We start from the raw sequence: 13961 nt of genomic DNA, 5'->3' as shown, positions 1-13961 counted from the left end.
AAACTGCCAGATGAAGCAAATACGTTTTGTTTGAAATAAAAGAGCCACAAAGTATTTGATTGCAATATTACTTTTTATTGCTTACACAGCACATCTTACTTCTCAGTAATGCCTAATAGATTTTATGTATCTGATCTAATTTTTTAGTATATCTAGCTTAATTTCTTACACTCCAGCTACATAATCTGGCTTTTTCAGATCTTCTGCACACGAAAGAATGCTAAACCTACATCATAGATGGTGGCTTGTAAGTTAGCAGGGCAATAAAAGGTGGCTACTCTTGTGCTTATGCTTTGCTTGAGATTAGTCGATTCTGGAAAGAGAAGGTAGCATCTCTGCCTTCATTTTTAGCAATGTTTCTGAACATACAATGGAATAATTGGGAGGCAGGAAGATTGAGATGTCCAGTTTCTTCCAAGATCTGTGTTTCTCTCCAAGATTTTTCTGCCTTCAGATCCAGTGAGTGGTAACATGACAACAGAAAGAACATAAAATAGAAACAGAAGAACAAAATAATACAGTACTGTATGAGTTTTTTTAGCATTTCATGGATTTCATTCCAGCCATCTCCAGATACGTTGACCTATAAATCTCATAATTCCCACCCAGGATTCATGCTGAGAAAGATTTCTGCATTCTCTGTCACCACTGTTGTTCTATCATCACTGGCACAACTATGAAATTTTGTGCTCTTTTGAAAAAACATGCTCCCATAGGGCTGTTTGCAGAAAAATCTGGCTGTGTAAATATCAGCATTGCAGTAATCAGCATGGATTTAATATAAGTTAAGTGTTGCAACTTTGTACAGTAGGTCAACATTACAAAATCCTCAATTGGCTTACTAAAGATATAGCTTCCAGAAATGTTGGATTTTCCCCTTCATGCCAATACATCTACAATGGCTTTTTGGGTTGTTGTTCTTTATGTATAAAGGAGGTTTGTGAGCCATCTACTGGTGATGGACAATTGATGAGAAAATGTCCACAGTTTCCTCAACTGATTAGTCTTCAAGAGAAAGCTTTGGTTGCTAGTAGATATTTGCAATTTATAAGACAGAGGTGAATTGAGCTGGCTGTAACAGGTTCTCCACATATTTGACAATTAATTTTGGCACATAATTTCCTCTTTTGATGTAACAAATTCTTTCCAGTTTTTTCACTCTTACTCTCAACCTAACCGTTATTTCAAACTCTTCTGTCCACTAATATATTGTCAATAACATGTCCATATTAATCATTAAAATATTAACTATTGTGCCCAACTATGTAATCCTTTTTCTGATCCAACATTCTTATATCTGGTATGGTTTCAAAATATAAATATAGTTTCAAAATATAAATTCAAAAATATAAGAGATTTTTGGACTGGCTTTTGAGTACAGAATACAGAATTGAAAGGAACCTTGGAGGTCTCCTAATCCACCACCTGCTCAAGCAGGAGACCCTGTACCATTTTGGACAAATAGCTCTCCAATCTCTTCTTAGAAACTTCCAGTGATGGAGCACCCACAACCTCTGGAGGCAAAGCATTCCATTGATTAATTGTTCTCACTGACAAGAAATTTCTCCTTAATTCTAGGTTTGGTCTCTCTTTGTAAGCTTACATCTGTTACTTCTTATCTTGCCCCTCATGTACTAGATTAGATATCCCTGAAGGAGCAGAAATGGCATTGCAAAGTAATTTTGATAGCCTAGTTGTGAATTCTGGTTTACACAGTCTCTCCAGACAAAGAGAGATAGTGGGATTGCCCATCTGCACTTCAAGCAGCTACTCATCATGAAAAGACTGCAGGAGTCATAAAGTTAGGGATTGAAGGATTTCAAACAAGCTGACAGCTGTAATACAGCTTATATGGCGGTAAGATTTGCAAAAGCCTCACTTTCTTAATCACTATCAGATGTAAATATTTTACAGCTATAGAGAGATTTTCTGAGCAACAAAATAAAAAAAAATACACTCAGTGAGTTAGCATTGTTTCTGGAAAAAGAAAAAAAATCTAAATTTTCAGCAAAAAAGTTAAGAAGAATTGAATCTCTTAAAACAGTTAAAGGGAACAGTAGTTTTTGAAAAATTAAAGTTTGGTGAAAGTACTCTTAACATGTTAGAAATAAAGAGACAAATGAACCTGGCCTTGATGAGAAAGTTATTTGTGTAGCATTAAGCAGTGTAGAAAAGACCTTCACGTGCTGCTCCTCCAATGGGATACATGCCATGATCTGCCAGTATGCCCCCCCCCAATTCTATGAAAAATGGGACAAACTTTTCACAAAAGAATTAATCGATATATTTGACATCAGAAGCAAAAAAAGATTAAAATCAAAACATTTTACCTTCCCAGGAGATTTCATAACAGATGCCCATTTTACACAATAGAACTATACCAATATTAGAGTGAGAAACTGCCTAATTCACATATTCAAAATGTTCCAGGCTATTCAGAAAGTCTTAACCAACACAATAGGTTTTTAACTCATTACAATCATATTGACCTGTCATTTGCTTCATGCATAACCTGCACCTGCACACACACCCCTTTTCCACTCTGTACATCACCCCCTTCCTTTAAATCCTACATTGATTTAACCATTCATATGCATTTGGTGAAGTGAGCCGTAGCTAACAAAAGACTTCTAACAGAATTCATTAGTTAGAAAAGCTGCTACTACACTCTAATTTAATTCTTTCACTAAGAATAATTTCAGCTTTACCAGGAAGTTAGATGGCTAGAAGACTGGAAATCGCTTAATTTATCTTTCTTTGCTTTAACACACTGTCCTCACTTTCATTAGCAACCTTATCCTCATACAAGCAAAATTCAAGAACTTGTTTTGAAGACTCTAATCTTTGAATTTTGGAGCTATTTGTAGTTGCACACCTAGCAGCTTAAGACGCACTGGCTTCAGCTAATAATATATTATACCAACCTTCTAACCCTCCAAACTTGGTGCCCTCCAGAGTTGTATGAACTATAATTTTCAAGGTTGATAGCTAACAAAAAAAGTCTAAGCATTGTAATTGCAAAATATCTGGAGGCAGGCAATTGACACAATTAGTATACCCTGAAACTATCTCCTGTACAAATAGTTCAAGCTTCAGTATAGTTACTTCTCACTGAATTGGTTTCCTTCCCTCACACTCAGAGGTTGATGCCACTCCTTAGTAAAGTGGAGTTTTTAATGACATTTAATGACATTAAATTACATTTAATGAAACTTACTGCTTCTTTCTTCTCTGACTCAATAGTAGCACCTTTAGATCTTATGGCAGACTGCTTGCATTTTTCTCTTGATATGTCTGACAAAGGACCTTGTGAGAAGCAAAGAAAGAATGAGTAATCAGTAATGGATAAACATCAGAAGTACAAAAGAAATCTTTTGGCAAACATCTTCTGGGGTCTTTAGAAAAAAGACTCTCGAATATTATATTAGTCACCTATAGCAGGGGTCCCCAACCCTGGTCCACTGACTGGCACGGGTCCACAGCCTGTCAGAAATTGGGTTGCACAAACAAGTGAAGCCCCATCCGTGCATGTGCAGGTTGCAGGCACTGCATGAAACCACGGTCCCCTGGTCCACGGAAAAAACGCTCCTTACAGAATTGGTCCGCGGTGCCCAAATGGTTGGGGGCTGTTGATCTATAGAATTAACTGTTTTCCATAAGGGTCATTCCATGTCAAATGGTCTGGGGGTCCCTGCTCGACCATCATGGATTTTGATGAAATCTGGAGCAAAGTTGGCCGAAAATATGCTTTCCAAACTGCAGGCTTGGGATCCTGAACCAAGAAACCCACCCGTGGCTGGTGTTGCACGGCTATTGGGCGTGCCCCCTATGGCGATGGGGTTGCTGGTTCAAGTGCCTGAACTGGTAGTGACAATGTTACCGTGGACCAACGCAATATAATAATAGTAATGATGTTTATATAAAACAAACAAGACAAAAAAATAATAGAATACATGTGAAGTTGCCATAGCAATTTCCTCAACTTTGTCCCTATTTTTAGGGCTTTATACGTCAGCAATGAAAAACCAACCCTACTTTTTTAGGGGGGTTGAAATATTCTCTTTCTAATGAGAATGATTTAACAGAGTCTCCAGAAGGTCTTTTTTTGTAAAAGCAGACTGAAAATACCCTATTTTGGTGTTTTTACAAAAAACATCAAATTTATGCTCAATTTGTAAACTATTGTAAAGCAGTAGGAGAATGAAATTTTATATTTAAAAAGCTTGTGTTGCTAAGTTATTACATGCAAAGTTTCATGTTTATCATACCTTTCCTTCCAGAGATATAAAAAGCCAAACTTTAAACTTTTTTTTGAGCCACAATATTTTTGGCCAACTTTGCTCCAAATTATCTAGATGGAGATTGCTCATGAGAATGTGTTTATTATTTTGTTTTATAGAGCACAAAAAGTTGTACAAGATGGCCAGGTTTTGTTTCTCTCAACAAAATATTGCCGGAGATATTATGTCTCAAAGTTGCTGGAATCTCAGAGTCATACTGTAGAAGGCTGCAGTGTGGGGTCAAACAAATGACTATATCTCCGCAAGTATTGCATCGGCAAACGTAACACTTTACCAATATTCATTGGGGACATGTGTGCATGTTCACACAAAATTTCATCAAAATCCGTGATGGTCGAACAGGGCACTTTTTTGAAATCAGACCACTTGACATGGAATGACCCATAATTCATTTAAAATTGGGAAATATAATCAGAAAACTGTATCTCACTGATTTTAGCCATGTCATGCGGGGGAACTTACTGGAGAAAGCAATTATGCTTGGAAGAGTTAGCGCTAAAAGGAAACCAGGTTGCCCAAGAACACGGTGGTTGGACACCATCAAAGCTGACACCAGCCAGAGCATAGAAAAACTCAAAGAACTAGTGCAAGATCAGAAGACATGGAGAGACCTGGCCCAGAGAATTGTCAAGAGTCAGACACGACTGAATGGATATCATCATCAATCATCATCATCATCATCATCATCATCTATGTTAGTTGCAAACGTGCATTACTTAAGATATAGTCTTCTAAGGGAGAGCCAGAATTATAATTGAAATTCTTATAGACTGGTGAATTTACAAGAAGCAGTCTCCTGGAATGAATGAAACACACGCACACAGACAGTTGATTCTTTATGTGTCATCAAGTCAATAACATATACTGCACTCTTGGAGAAGGATCGGTCCCTAACCTTGTCCCTCAGGCCTTCCAATATAGATGTAGTCCAGTCATCCATCTTGTTGCTGCTTGTCTTCTTCTTCTTCTTTCCACCTTTTCCAACATAACTGACTTCTTAGGATACGCGCGCACGTGCACACACACACACACACACACACAATCTACTGTTGTGTCCTTTGTTATAAGGTCCACTCTTTTTGCATAGGCTTGCTTAGTTGACAGTCTTAAATGCATGGTGAGGCAATGTTGTTGTTTTCCCCAGCTTGGCTTTTTGCAGAGCTTAATGCTGATTTGGGACTAAGAGAGAGTGCTTGACCCAAAGCCAATCCATGAGCTTCCTTGCCTAAGGGAGAATAAGAATCTGGGCTTCTCCACTCCAATCTAGCACTTCAAATAATATACTCCACTGAATCTCTAGATAGATGAGACCCATCTAGAAATTAGACCTATGCATCTCAATCAAGTGCTGAACAGTTGGATGATTGGATAGACAATAAAAATTAAAGGTTTTACTACTGTTCTTACATTGATTCAAATACATGAAACATATCTGAAATATGTAAATCTGTCATAAAGGCTGTTAGCTTTCAACACATGACAGGTATGTTGCCTATTTAGCACGTGAACGGGCAATATTCTCCTATCTGAGCAATTTGGAAGATAAATTAACTGGTCAAGTTCAAAGGCCACAGGAGAAATGGTTAGTAGTTCAGTCTTGGGATGGGGGCCTAGAATGATTTAAAAATTCTTGAATGATAAAGAAAAACAAACCAACAAAACAAAATAGAGGAATTATGTTGGCAAAATGTGGCAATTTGCCTCTGCATGTAGGTGATACGATCTTGAGACTGCAAAACAGGTGTTGTGGATCACATATGGCATGTTGTTTGTTACTTTGCCAAATTTTGTTTTAACAAATCTGTTTTAATTACATTCCTAATGTATTTATAGTGTAGACAGCTGACAGAGATTCCTGCAAACCACTATATAGTGATATAACTGGGTAGAGAGAGGAAAGGAGCAGAAAGGAGTTGTGGTGGCACAGAATACAATCCTTAGCAGTTGTCAACTATTATTTCTAATTTACATTTTTTAGTGAAGAAATAATGGGAGTGGTTTGAAAAATAACAGAATAACTGAGTTGGAATGGGACAACTTGCCGCAGCCAACTCACTACGGCCTACTCACCATGGCCATTTCACCATGGCCACCTTGCTGCAGGACAACTTGTCACAGTCAACTCACCATGGGACAATTTAACATTTCAGTTTAACTATTTAAAATAAATGAAAAAATATTTTAATTTTTGTCATTCACATTTCATATTGTCCCTTCTTTTGCATCCTTTTTAAAAAAATGATTCTGTCCCACTATTTCTTTGATATTAGTGTAACTCTTGTCCCATAGCGAATTCTCCCGTGAAAGTTGGCCATGGCAAGTTATCCCACAGCGAGTTGGCTGTGTCGAGTTGGCCATGGCGAATTGTCATAGACCCCCCTTCAAGGTCTCCTAGTCCAAGCCAGTGCTTAAGCAGAAGCTGGATCCCAGATCCACATAAGCCAGTCCCAATCAGAGCACCCTGATTACTGTGTTATTCTAGATGTGTTGGATTGCCCATTATTGGGGGTGGTAGTCAGATTATACCCCATCCCTAAATACAGCATAAATGTTTCCATACTAACCTATTGAAAGCTTGGGGATTGGAATAGGCAGTGGATCACCAATTGGCATTTGGATTCCAGGCATCTGAATTTTTATCATTGTCTTCTCTGACCGTTCAGGAGCATAATTCAAACCTGCAAAATAAAAAATATGTCTCTAAACAAAATGTCAAAGAGTGTTGTGGATTTAAAATTGCATAAAATTCCAGGGATTATAGGTTGCTTCATCTGATAATCTTATATGTATACCAATCAGTATAGGGGAAAGAAGGGAGGAGAAGAAAGAGGGAAATGGTTAAAGATATAAGAGAAAGAATTACTGACAAATAGTGACTGTAAGCAAAGCTATAGTTAGGTGTGACACAGAAATTCTTGCCCTGCATTTGTGCGTTGTTTGTTTAATTCATGAGAGAAAGATGCTTGTTGTTAGTTGAGGCTAACACAAGTTGCAGCTCAACAACTTGGGACAAAAGACCTGAATTTACTTTTGAAACAAATCCAATAAGATCCAGATAATCCTTTCAACATTTATTGTATGCATAACCTTCTCTGTTTCAAATTCTGTAACCCTTGAATCCGTTTCAAATTCTGTAACCCTCCAGATTTGCTTTGAGATTTTACAGAAAGAATCTGGTAATACACTTTTCATCTAACAAATGTTATGAAAAGGCATAAGCTTTCATAAAAATTGTTTGGTTATCCAGAGGCAGGTTACATGTCAAGATAGATAAAATTCTCTTAATGTGTCCGGGAAATCTAGCTTCCTTGTGTCAGAGGAGAGCTGTGTTGGTGTATAATGGCAAAAAATCAAAAGTATGATAGCACTCTTTCCTCCTAGCAAATTTTATGAAAAGGCATGGAACTGCGACTACCAAAAGCTTATGTCTTTTCATAATTTTTTTTAATTAGAAAAGGTGCCACCAAACTTCTGATTTTTTTTGTTGTTATTGTGGTGACGTTCAGAATCATGCATGATCGATTCTAGAAAAATCTGCAGTCCATTGTTTGGCACAGAGCTTCAATTTTCAAGGACTACTTGAGGTATTCTCTATGGTGGTACAGATAGAAGCATTGGTGAAGAATAAAAAAACAAAAAATGATTATTTAAATTTTGCTATCCTTAAAACAGCCCCTCCTGTACCATCCTCTCTCCACCTTTTCTAATTTCTCCCCCAATTGTGAATTGCAAGCATATATTTGTAAAGTTGAGTCTGAGGGTTTTCCCCAATTTGAGACTTTTCAGAAAGAGGATTCTGGCATGCCCCCATGTTTAGAGGGAACAAGTAGATAAAGGAGGGCCTTGAGTCCTTCTCCATTTCTCTAGGCCTCCACTGCTTACTAGCCTAACATTCTTCCTCAGAAGCTGCAACATGTGGAAACACTGGTGTAGATTTATTTAAAAAAACAAAAACAAAAAACAACAACAAAAAAACAAAAAAAAAACACTTTATCCCACTTTGTTCCAATTAAAAGTGCCTTGTCAATACACAATTTTTCAAAAGTGTTGCAACATTGTATAATTATTATTTACTTTCTTTTTTAAATTACGTGCTCCTCAAGTTGTGCTTAACTTTTGGTGATTTCAGGTTTTCCCGGAAATAGTACAGAGGTGGTCTGCCTCTGCTTTCCTAGAGGAAATATTTTGATTTTCCATTTTAGTCTAACCGTCCTGGTATTCCACATCTGTCTCCCACTCAAGTGCTAACCAAATCACTCTGTGCTTAGCTTCCAAGCCCAAACAAGATGAGCTACATGCTGCCCCTTAGGTGTTTTTCTATTAAGTTACAGCTATATTATAAAATTCAGAGAACAAAAATATACCCAAAGTTTGAGGCAGATGTGCATAAGATGGGGGTACTTTGAAATACTTACTTTGGATATGGATTACTTGGTGAGAGTTGGTCAAAGAATGCTGTCTGAGACAACCAAATTGAGAAGAGATCTTCAACGAGTGAATATTGAACTGGCCAGGACAATCCAAGGAGATTTGTTTCAGCTTTTCGGCTAAGAGGGTAATATTGTCAGTAAATGGATTCTTCTCTATTTCACTTTCGGTCACCATAGCCTCAGTTCTTGAATTAAAACAAATAATAACAAGGTTGTTATATTCTATGATCCAACAGAAGTCTAAATTTCAGTTTCTCTAAGCCGAATGATTGTTGCTGAGGTTTAGCAACAACCCACATTGACATTGGCAATCTTTATGGGCTTCTTCCAAGTTTGTGTGGTTTATGGGTTGCCGACTGTTGGTCTTAAAGTGAAATTGTATTGACTAAAGATATAGTCTTCAGGGCTACCGCATTCTGAACTGAAAAGTATATAAACATATAAAATCAGCATGATTCAGCCATCTTTAAGCCCCATAAACCTTGACTTTAATCAAATATTTAATGCATTTCTGTTTTTTCTCTTTGAAATCAATTTTGAAAAAAAAAATGAAATTGTTCCTAATCAGACCCTTTTCATTCATTAATTTATTCAATTTTAATACTGCCTTTATTACTTTATAAGTAACTTATTATGTCATGTTATTAATGTTATTACTTATTCATTTCAATGCCGTGGAATTCAGACAGGCTGATAGAATTTCCCCTCTAGAAAATTAACTGAATTATTTTTACTTCTCTCATCCTCCCCCCTGACAAAGGTTTTATTTCTGAAACTTGTACTTACCTAGAGAAAAGGACTGGAGATTATTTAAATGTTGTAGGAAAATGAGCGGTCTGAACGCTTCTGTGTATTTGCAATAAAGATTTAAAATCACAAAAGTTTGCTGTGGTTTTATGGGTAATTCTAGTTGCACAAAGCTGGAACCTGAGACACATAATGCTATCAGCTCCAAAAAATGACAGCTCATGATACTTCTACCGTTTTGATTGATGAACTTATTTACCACTGAAATCATATTTTGAAGATTTGCAAAACTGTTCTTGGTCCTTTGCTATTTCCGCAACATTAAAGTAATTGACAATATAAGCAAAAGTCAAACAGGTAGCTTTGTAAGGAATCATTGAAGCATTATATCTGCCTGATATTGGTTCTGTAGATTTGGTTTCAGAAGCAGAGAACAGGACAATAAAAACATTGCACTGGTTTGTAAAGAATGCACAGCTCAGCGTGACCTGGCTTGGAAATGAAGTTATTACACAGCTTCTTTTGTTTGAAAAGGAGCAAATCTTTGGGGTTAAGATTTGGGGGGGGGGGAGGGGAAAAGGCCAATAGGGAATAAATATCCTATTTCTGGAGAATGAGTGCTGTAAGTTGTCTTTGTCTTTGGAAGCTCTGATGTGGCAAATGGATTGCATGGAAGCATTCCTATTAATATCTGTTTTTGTTAAAGCTCCTGTTATAAAAGTGTCCCATATTACAAATCTATGAAATCACAGAAGATGGAAAAATAAATAAAAGTAAGATCTGCTGGTTAACAAAATACGTTTGGTTCCTTTCTCCTCTGTCACTAAACAGCAGTCCATCAGGCTATCTGACCTATTTCTCCTAGATATCAGAATGGTTATTAAAAGGAAAAGCACCTTATTATCTTCTCCCCTCTTTCTTTCTGATTTGGGAGTGTCTGAGTGGTCCAAAAAGCAAGATGGTGGCCACAATCATGAGATCAAAGTCTTGCTTACTTTTGATGTTTTGTGAGGAAGATTAAAAAAAAGGAGTGGGTTTTTGATTGCATACTTGTGGCCATCTTGGTTAGCCCCCACCCCCATGGACACTCATGTTTCTATTTGTTTTTCCTTATTCGTCATTTTTTTTTTAGATTGCAGGTCCAATTATAGTCCTTGCTAGGTGCTCTTGAAAGCTTTTGGGTTAAAGAGCAGACTAAAAAAGGTTCTGGATAAAATCAATACCTCTTCAGACACATTCATAGAATATGCGACTGAGGATCTGAATCCGTCATCTGAATTCTTATTGAAGAGCTGATTTTATGAAGCTGAATATCTATGGAGATTCTCGGTTATCCAGGTATGGTGGTCCCAAAAGTGCTTTTTTCTTTGAAGACGTTTCACTTCATCCTGGAGTGGAGAGACAATGGCTAAAATGATGACGAATGATGATACACACACATATCACAAATGTACGTACACATACACCCCGTATACACACACCTACGCCCAACTTACATATTGAATATAAGACTCAAATAAACTGCTGAATAGATAGAAGGAATGAAAGAGAGTACAAAGAGGCTTATGGTGGTGCTTTTTAACAAGTTCAAATAACTGTTTTGTCTAGTGCTGCTTTATAATTCAAATTCTTTTCAGCTGTACTTTTAGAAAGTGTTTAAACCAGGAGAAGTGGGTTCTAATCCTGCCTTAGGCACAAAAGCCGGCTGGGTGATTTTGGGCCAGTCACTCTGTCTCAGCTCAATCCTTCTCCCAAAGTGTTGTTCTGGGGAAAATAGGAGGAAGAAGGAATGTGAGGCATATTTGCTGCTTTGAGTTATTTATAAAATAATTAAGGGTGGGATAAAAATCTAATAATTAAATTATAATCTAGATGAACAAAAGGGAAGAAATTATTGTGTTTGTTATTTTTAATGCCATAATCATTAAAACCACAAAAATGCATGTCATGGTAGAGGTTGCTTGTACACATCAGCTTTGCAAGTCCAGCATTTCCCTTATTAAAATAATGCAATTATCTCATGACACACTCAGCAAAATTGGTGCCTTCTATCCATGAAGGGTTGAAATTCCAGCTTTGTTTTTGCATGCTATGTTTATTAAGAACAGGATAGAACAGAATTCTTTATTGGCCAAGTGTGATTGGACACACAAGGAATTTGTCTCCGGTGCAGAAGTTCACATTGTACATATAAACAGCAAGTAATAGGTCATAGGTTATAAATCACAGTTACAATCATTAATCATAAATTACAAACAACAATGGATAAATATTCTCCAATAGGAGAAGATAATAAGAAAGACTAGAAGATTAGACAGAGGAGAAATGAGACAGTGCTGTAGGAATTAAGTGTTCAGCAGAGTGATGGCATGGGGAAAAAACTACAGTAAAACCATCATAGTTGACCATCTCCCTACATTGACCATCTCCCTAAGTTGTCCTAATTTTCACAGACCATATATACACTATATGTACACAAACCAACCTCTCTTTACTGACCACCTCTGTAAGTTGTATCTTGACCACCTGGACCTTGAAACATGGTATTCATTTGCTCTCTGCAACCTGACCAGTTGAGTCTAATCTGCACCAAGAGCAAGAAAGTGAAATTGGTAGCAATGAATTTTTTCAAGAAGAATATCAAAGAATACAATATTTTTGACTTTGATTCGGCAGTAAAGATGACATCTTTAATGTTGCTGAGTGTGGACTCTTTTTCAAGGCGATGCCTGACAGAAGCCTTGTTATGAGGGGTGACAAATGTTAAGAGTGGAAAACTTTCTAAAAAATGTTTCAGTTTTGCTATGTGCTAGCTTGACCGGAGAGAAGCTAAAACTTTTGGTGATTGATAAATCGGCAAAGCCACTCATTCAAGGACCTACAGCCCAAAGATTTTCCCATCACCTGGAAATCTAACAAATCTGAATGGATGACCTATTTGAGTATTGATCGAAAAATGAAAAAGAAGAAACAATCTATTCTCCTTGTAGTGGACAACTGTCCTAAGCCATCCCCAGGTGAACCATCTTAAAAATATGAAACTTAAATTTTTGCCTCCAAACACTACATCAAATATTCAATCTCTTGACCAAGGCATAATCAAAATATTCAAAATTCACTACCAAGCCCAGCTTCTGCAGTGGGTCATTGCTAAAATGCAAAACCCCAACCCTATCCCTGACCCAGAAGCAATTTTCCAATCAGTATTGACTGAGGTACAACCCAGAGGAAAAGTGCTGAAAGCAACTGATGAAGCAGAAGAATTAAGTGAGGAGGACCCAGAAATTGCAGATAGTCATTTGCAGTGGAAAAATGCCTAGATATGCTGAGTGATTTCTTCACTTACCTTCATAAAAAGAATAAGAAACAGACTAAAATTGACTTTTTTTTTCCAGGAAGCATGATCAAACCATGAGAAAACAATACATACGTAAATGTATTGATTTTGTATGATACAGTATTGTGTGAACGATTTTTCTGTGTTTTCACTATGTGTGTTTCTGTATGACATTCTATAATATAAGCTGTACAATAAAATGAGGCACAGAGGGGGGAGGGAATTAGATGAACTATAGGATCCCTTCTAATTCCTACCTCCTGGGATTTAGTATTTACATTTATCTTTTGTTATTACTGGACTTGGATACGAAAACTTTATTATTTTGAACTTTGGTGTTGGAGAAGACTCCTGAGAAAACAAAGGAGAACCAAGAAAGCAAACCAATGGATCATCAAACAAATCAACCCAGAATTTTCAAGCAAGGCACAAATCACCAGGTACAAAATGTTCCTACTTTGAAACCCCTTACGTGACAACCCAGCTCTCTGGAGAAGGCTCTAATGCTGGAAAAGGGGAAAGAAAGAAAAGAAGAGGCTGATCAGCAATAGGTGGATGGATTCAGTTACGGTGATGGAGACATATTAGAAGACCATTAAGGACAGATGTCATGGAGGAAATCCATCCATATGGTTACTAAGAGTCAACCAGGACTTGATGGCACATGATCCATCCGTCTTATTAATTTACTAAATTTGTATGCCCTTGTACATCCATCCATAAATGTAATCCATCCATCCATCCGTTATTATAATTACCATTTAAGTAGGCTGCAGTTAAGCTAAAAGTGATGCAAATCAGCAAGCTCATGCAGGTAAAAACAGAAAGTGTGGGATATTTTTTCAAAACCCAGGAATGCAAGTGACCATCCCAGAGAAACTGTAGCTTCAGCCATTGAAACCTGCTCTCCTGGGGGAGGGAATTATGATCTATTCTAGCTAAATCCAACTTTCTGTTTGCAGGACTGGGCAATTCTACTTCCCAGAGCGTTTCTGTAAGTCGGTCAGGAGGATAATGCCCGTCATTCATCCCAGGATAAAAGGCTAGCCAACCCTCATGCAAAGTTTCAAAGACTTCATTGAAATTGCAGTGACTTACCTAGATTATTTCTTGGCATTACAGGCAGTCCTCAACTTACGAAGACAA

The 13961-nt window shown here is 37.2% G+C and overlaps 1 protein-coding gene across 5 annotated transcripts; it reads right to left on the bottom strand.

The window, feature by feature from the left end:
• Positions 1-54: 54 nt before the first annotated feature.
• LOC120310111 lies at positions 55-13952 on the bottom strand. 5 transcript variants are annotated; one of them, XM_039348154.1, is made up of 6 exons: positions 11964-13952; positions 10702-10866; positions 8717-8916; positions 6866-6979; positions 3218-3306; positions 55-475 (listed from the first exon to the last, which is right to left on the bottom strand). In XM_039348154.1, the coding sequence occupies exons 2-6, from the start codon at positions 10713-10715 to the stop codon at positions 287-289; spliced, it is 606 nt and encodes a 201-aa protein (XP_039204088.1). In that variant the 5' UTR covers positions 10716-10866; positions 11964-13952; the 3' UTR covers positions 55-286. The 5 variants fall into 5 exon arrangements, with proteins under 5 accessions (XP_039204088.1, XP_039204091.1, XP_039204092.1 ...); XM_039348157.1 differs by having other exon boundaries at positions 55-500; positions 10702-13952; XM_039348158.1 differs by having other exon boundaries at positions 55-488; positions 10702-13952.
• Positions 13953-13961: the final 9 nt, after the last annotated feature.

The sequence above is a fragment of the Crotalus tigris genome, unplaced genomic scaffold, assembly GCF_016545835.1.
Source record: "Crotalus tigris isolate CLP2741 ecotype Arizona unplaced genomic scaffold, ASM1654583v1 scf7180000018124.1459596, whole genome shotgun sequence".
In the NCBI taxonomy this organism is placed as follows: Eukaryota; Metazoa; Chordata; class Lepidosauria; order Squamata; family Viperidae; genus Crotalus; species Crotalus tigris.
The sequence above is the reverse complement of the archived record's forward strand: the minus strand, read 5'-3'. Positions and strand labels throughout refer to the sequence as shown.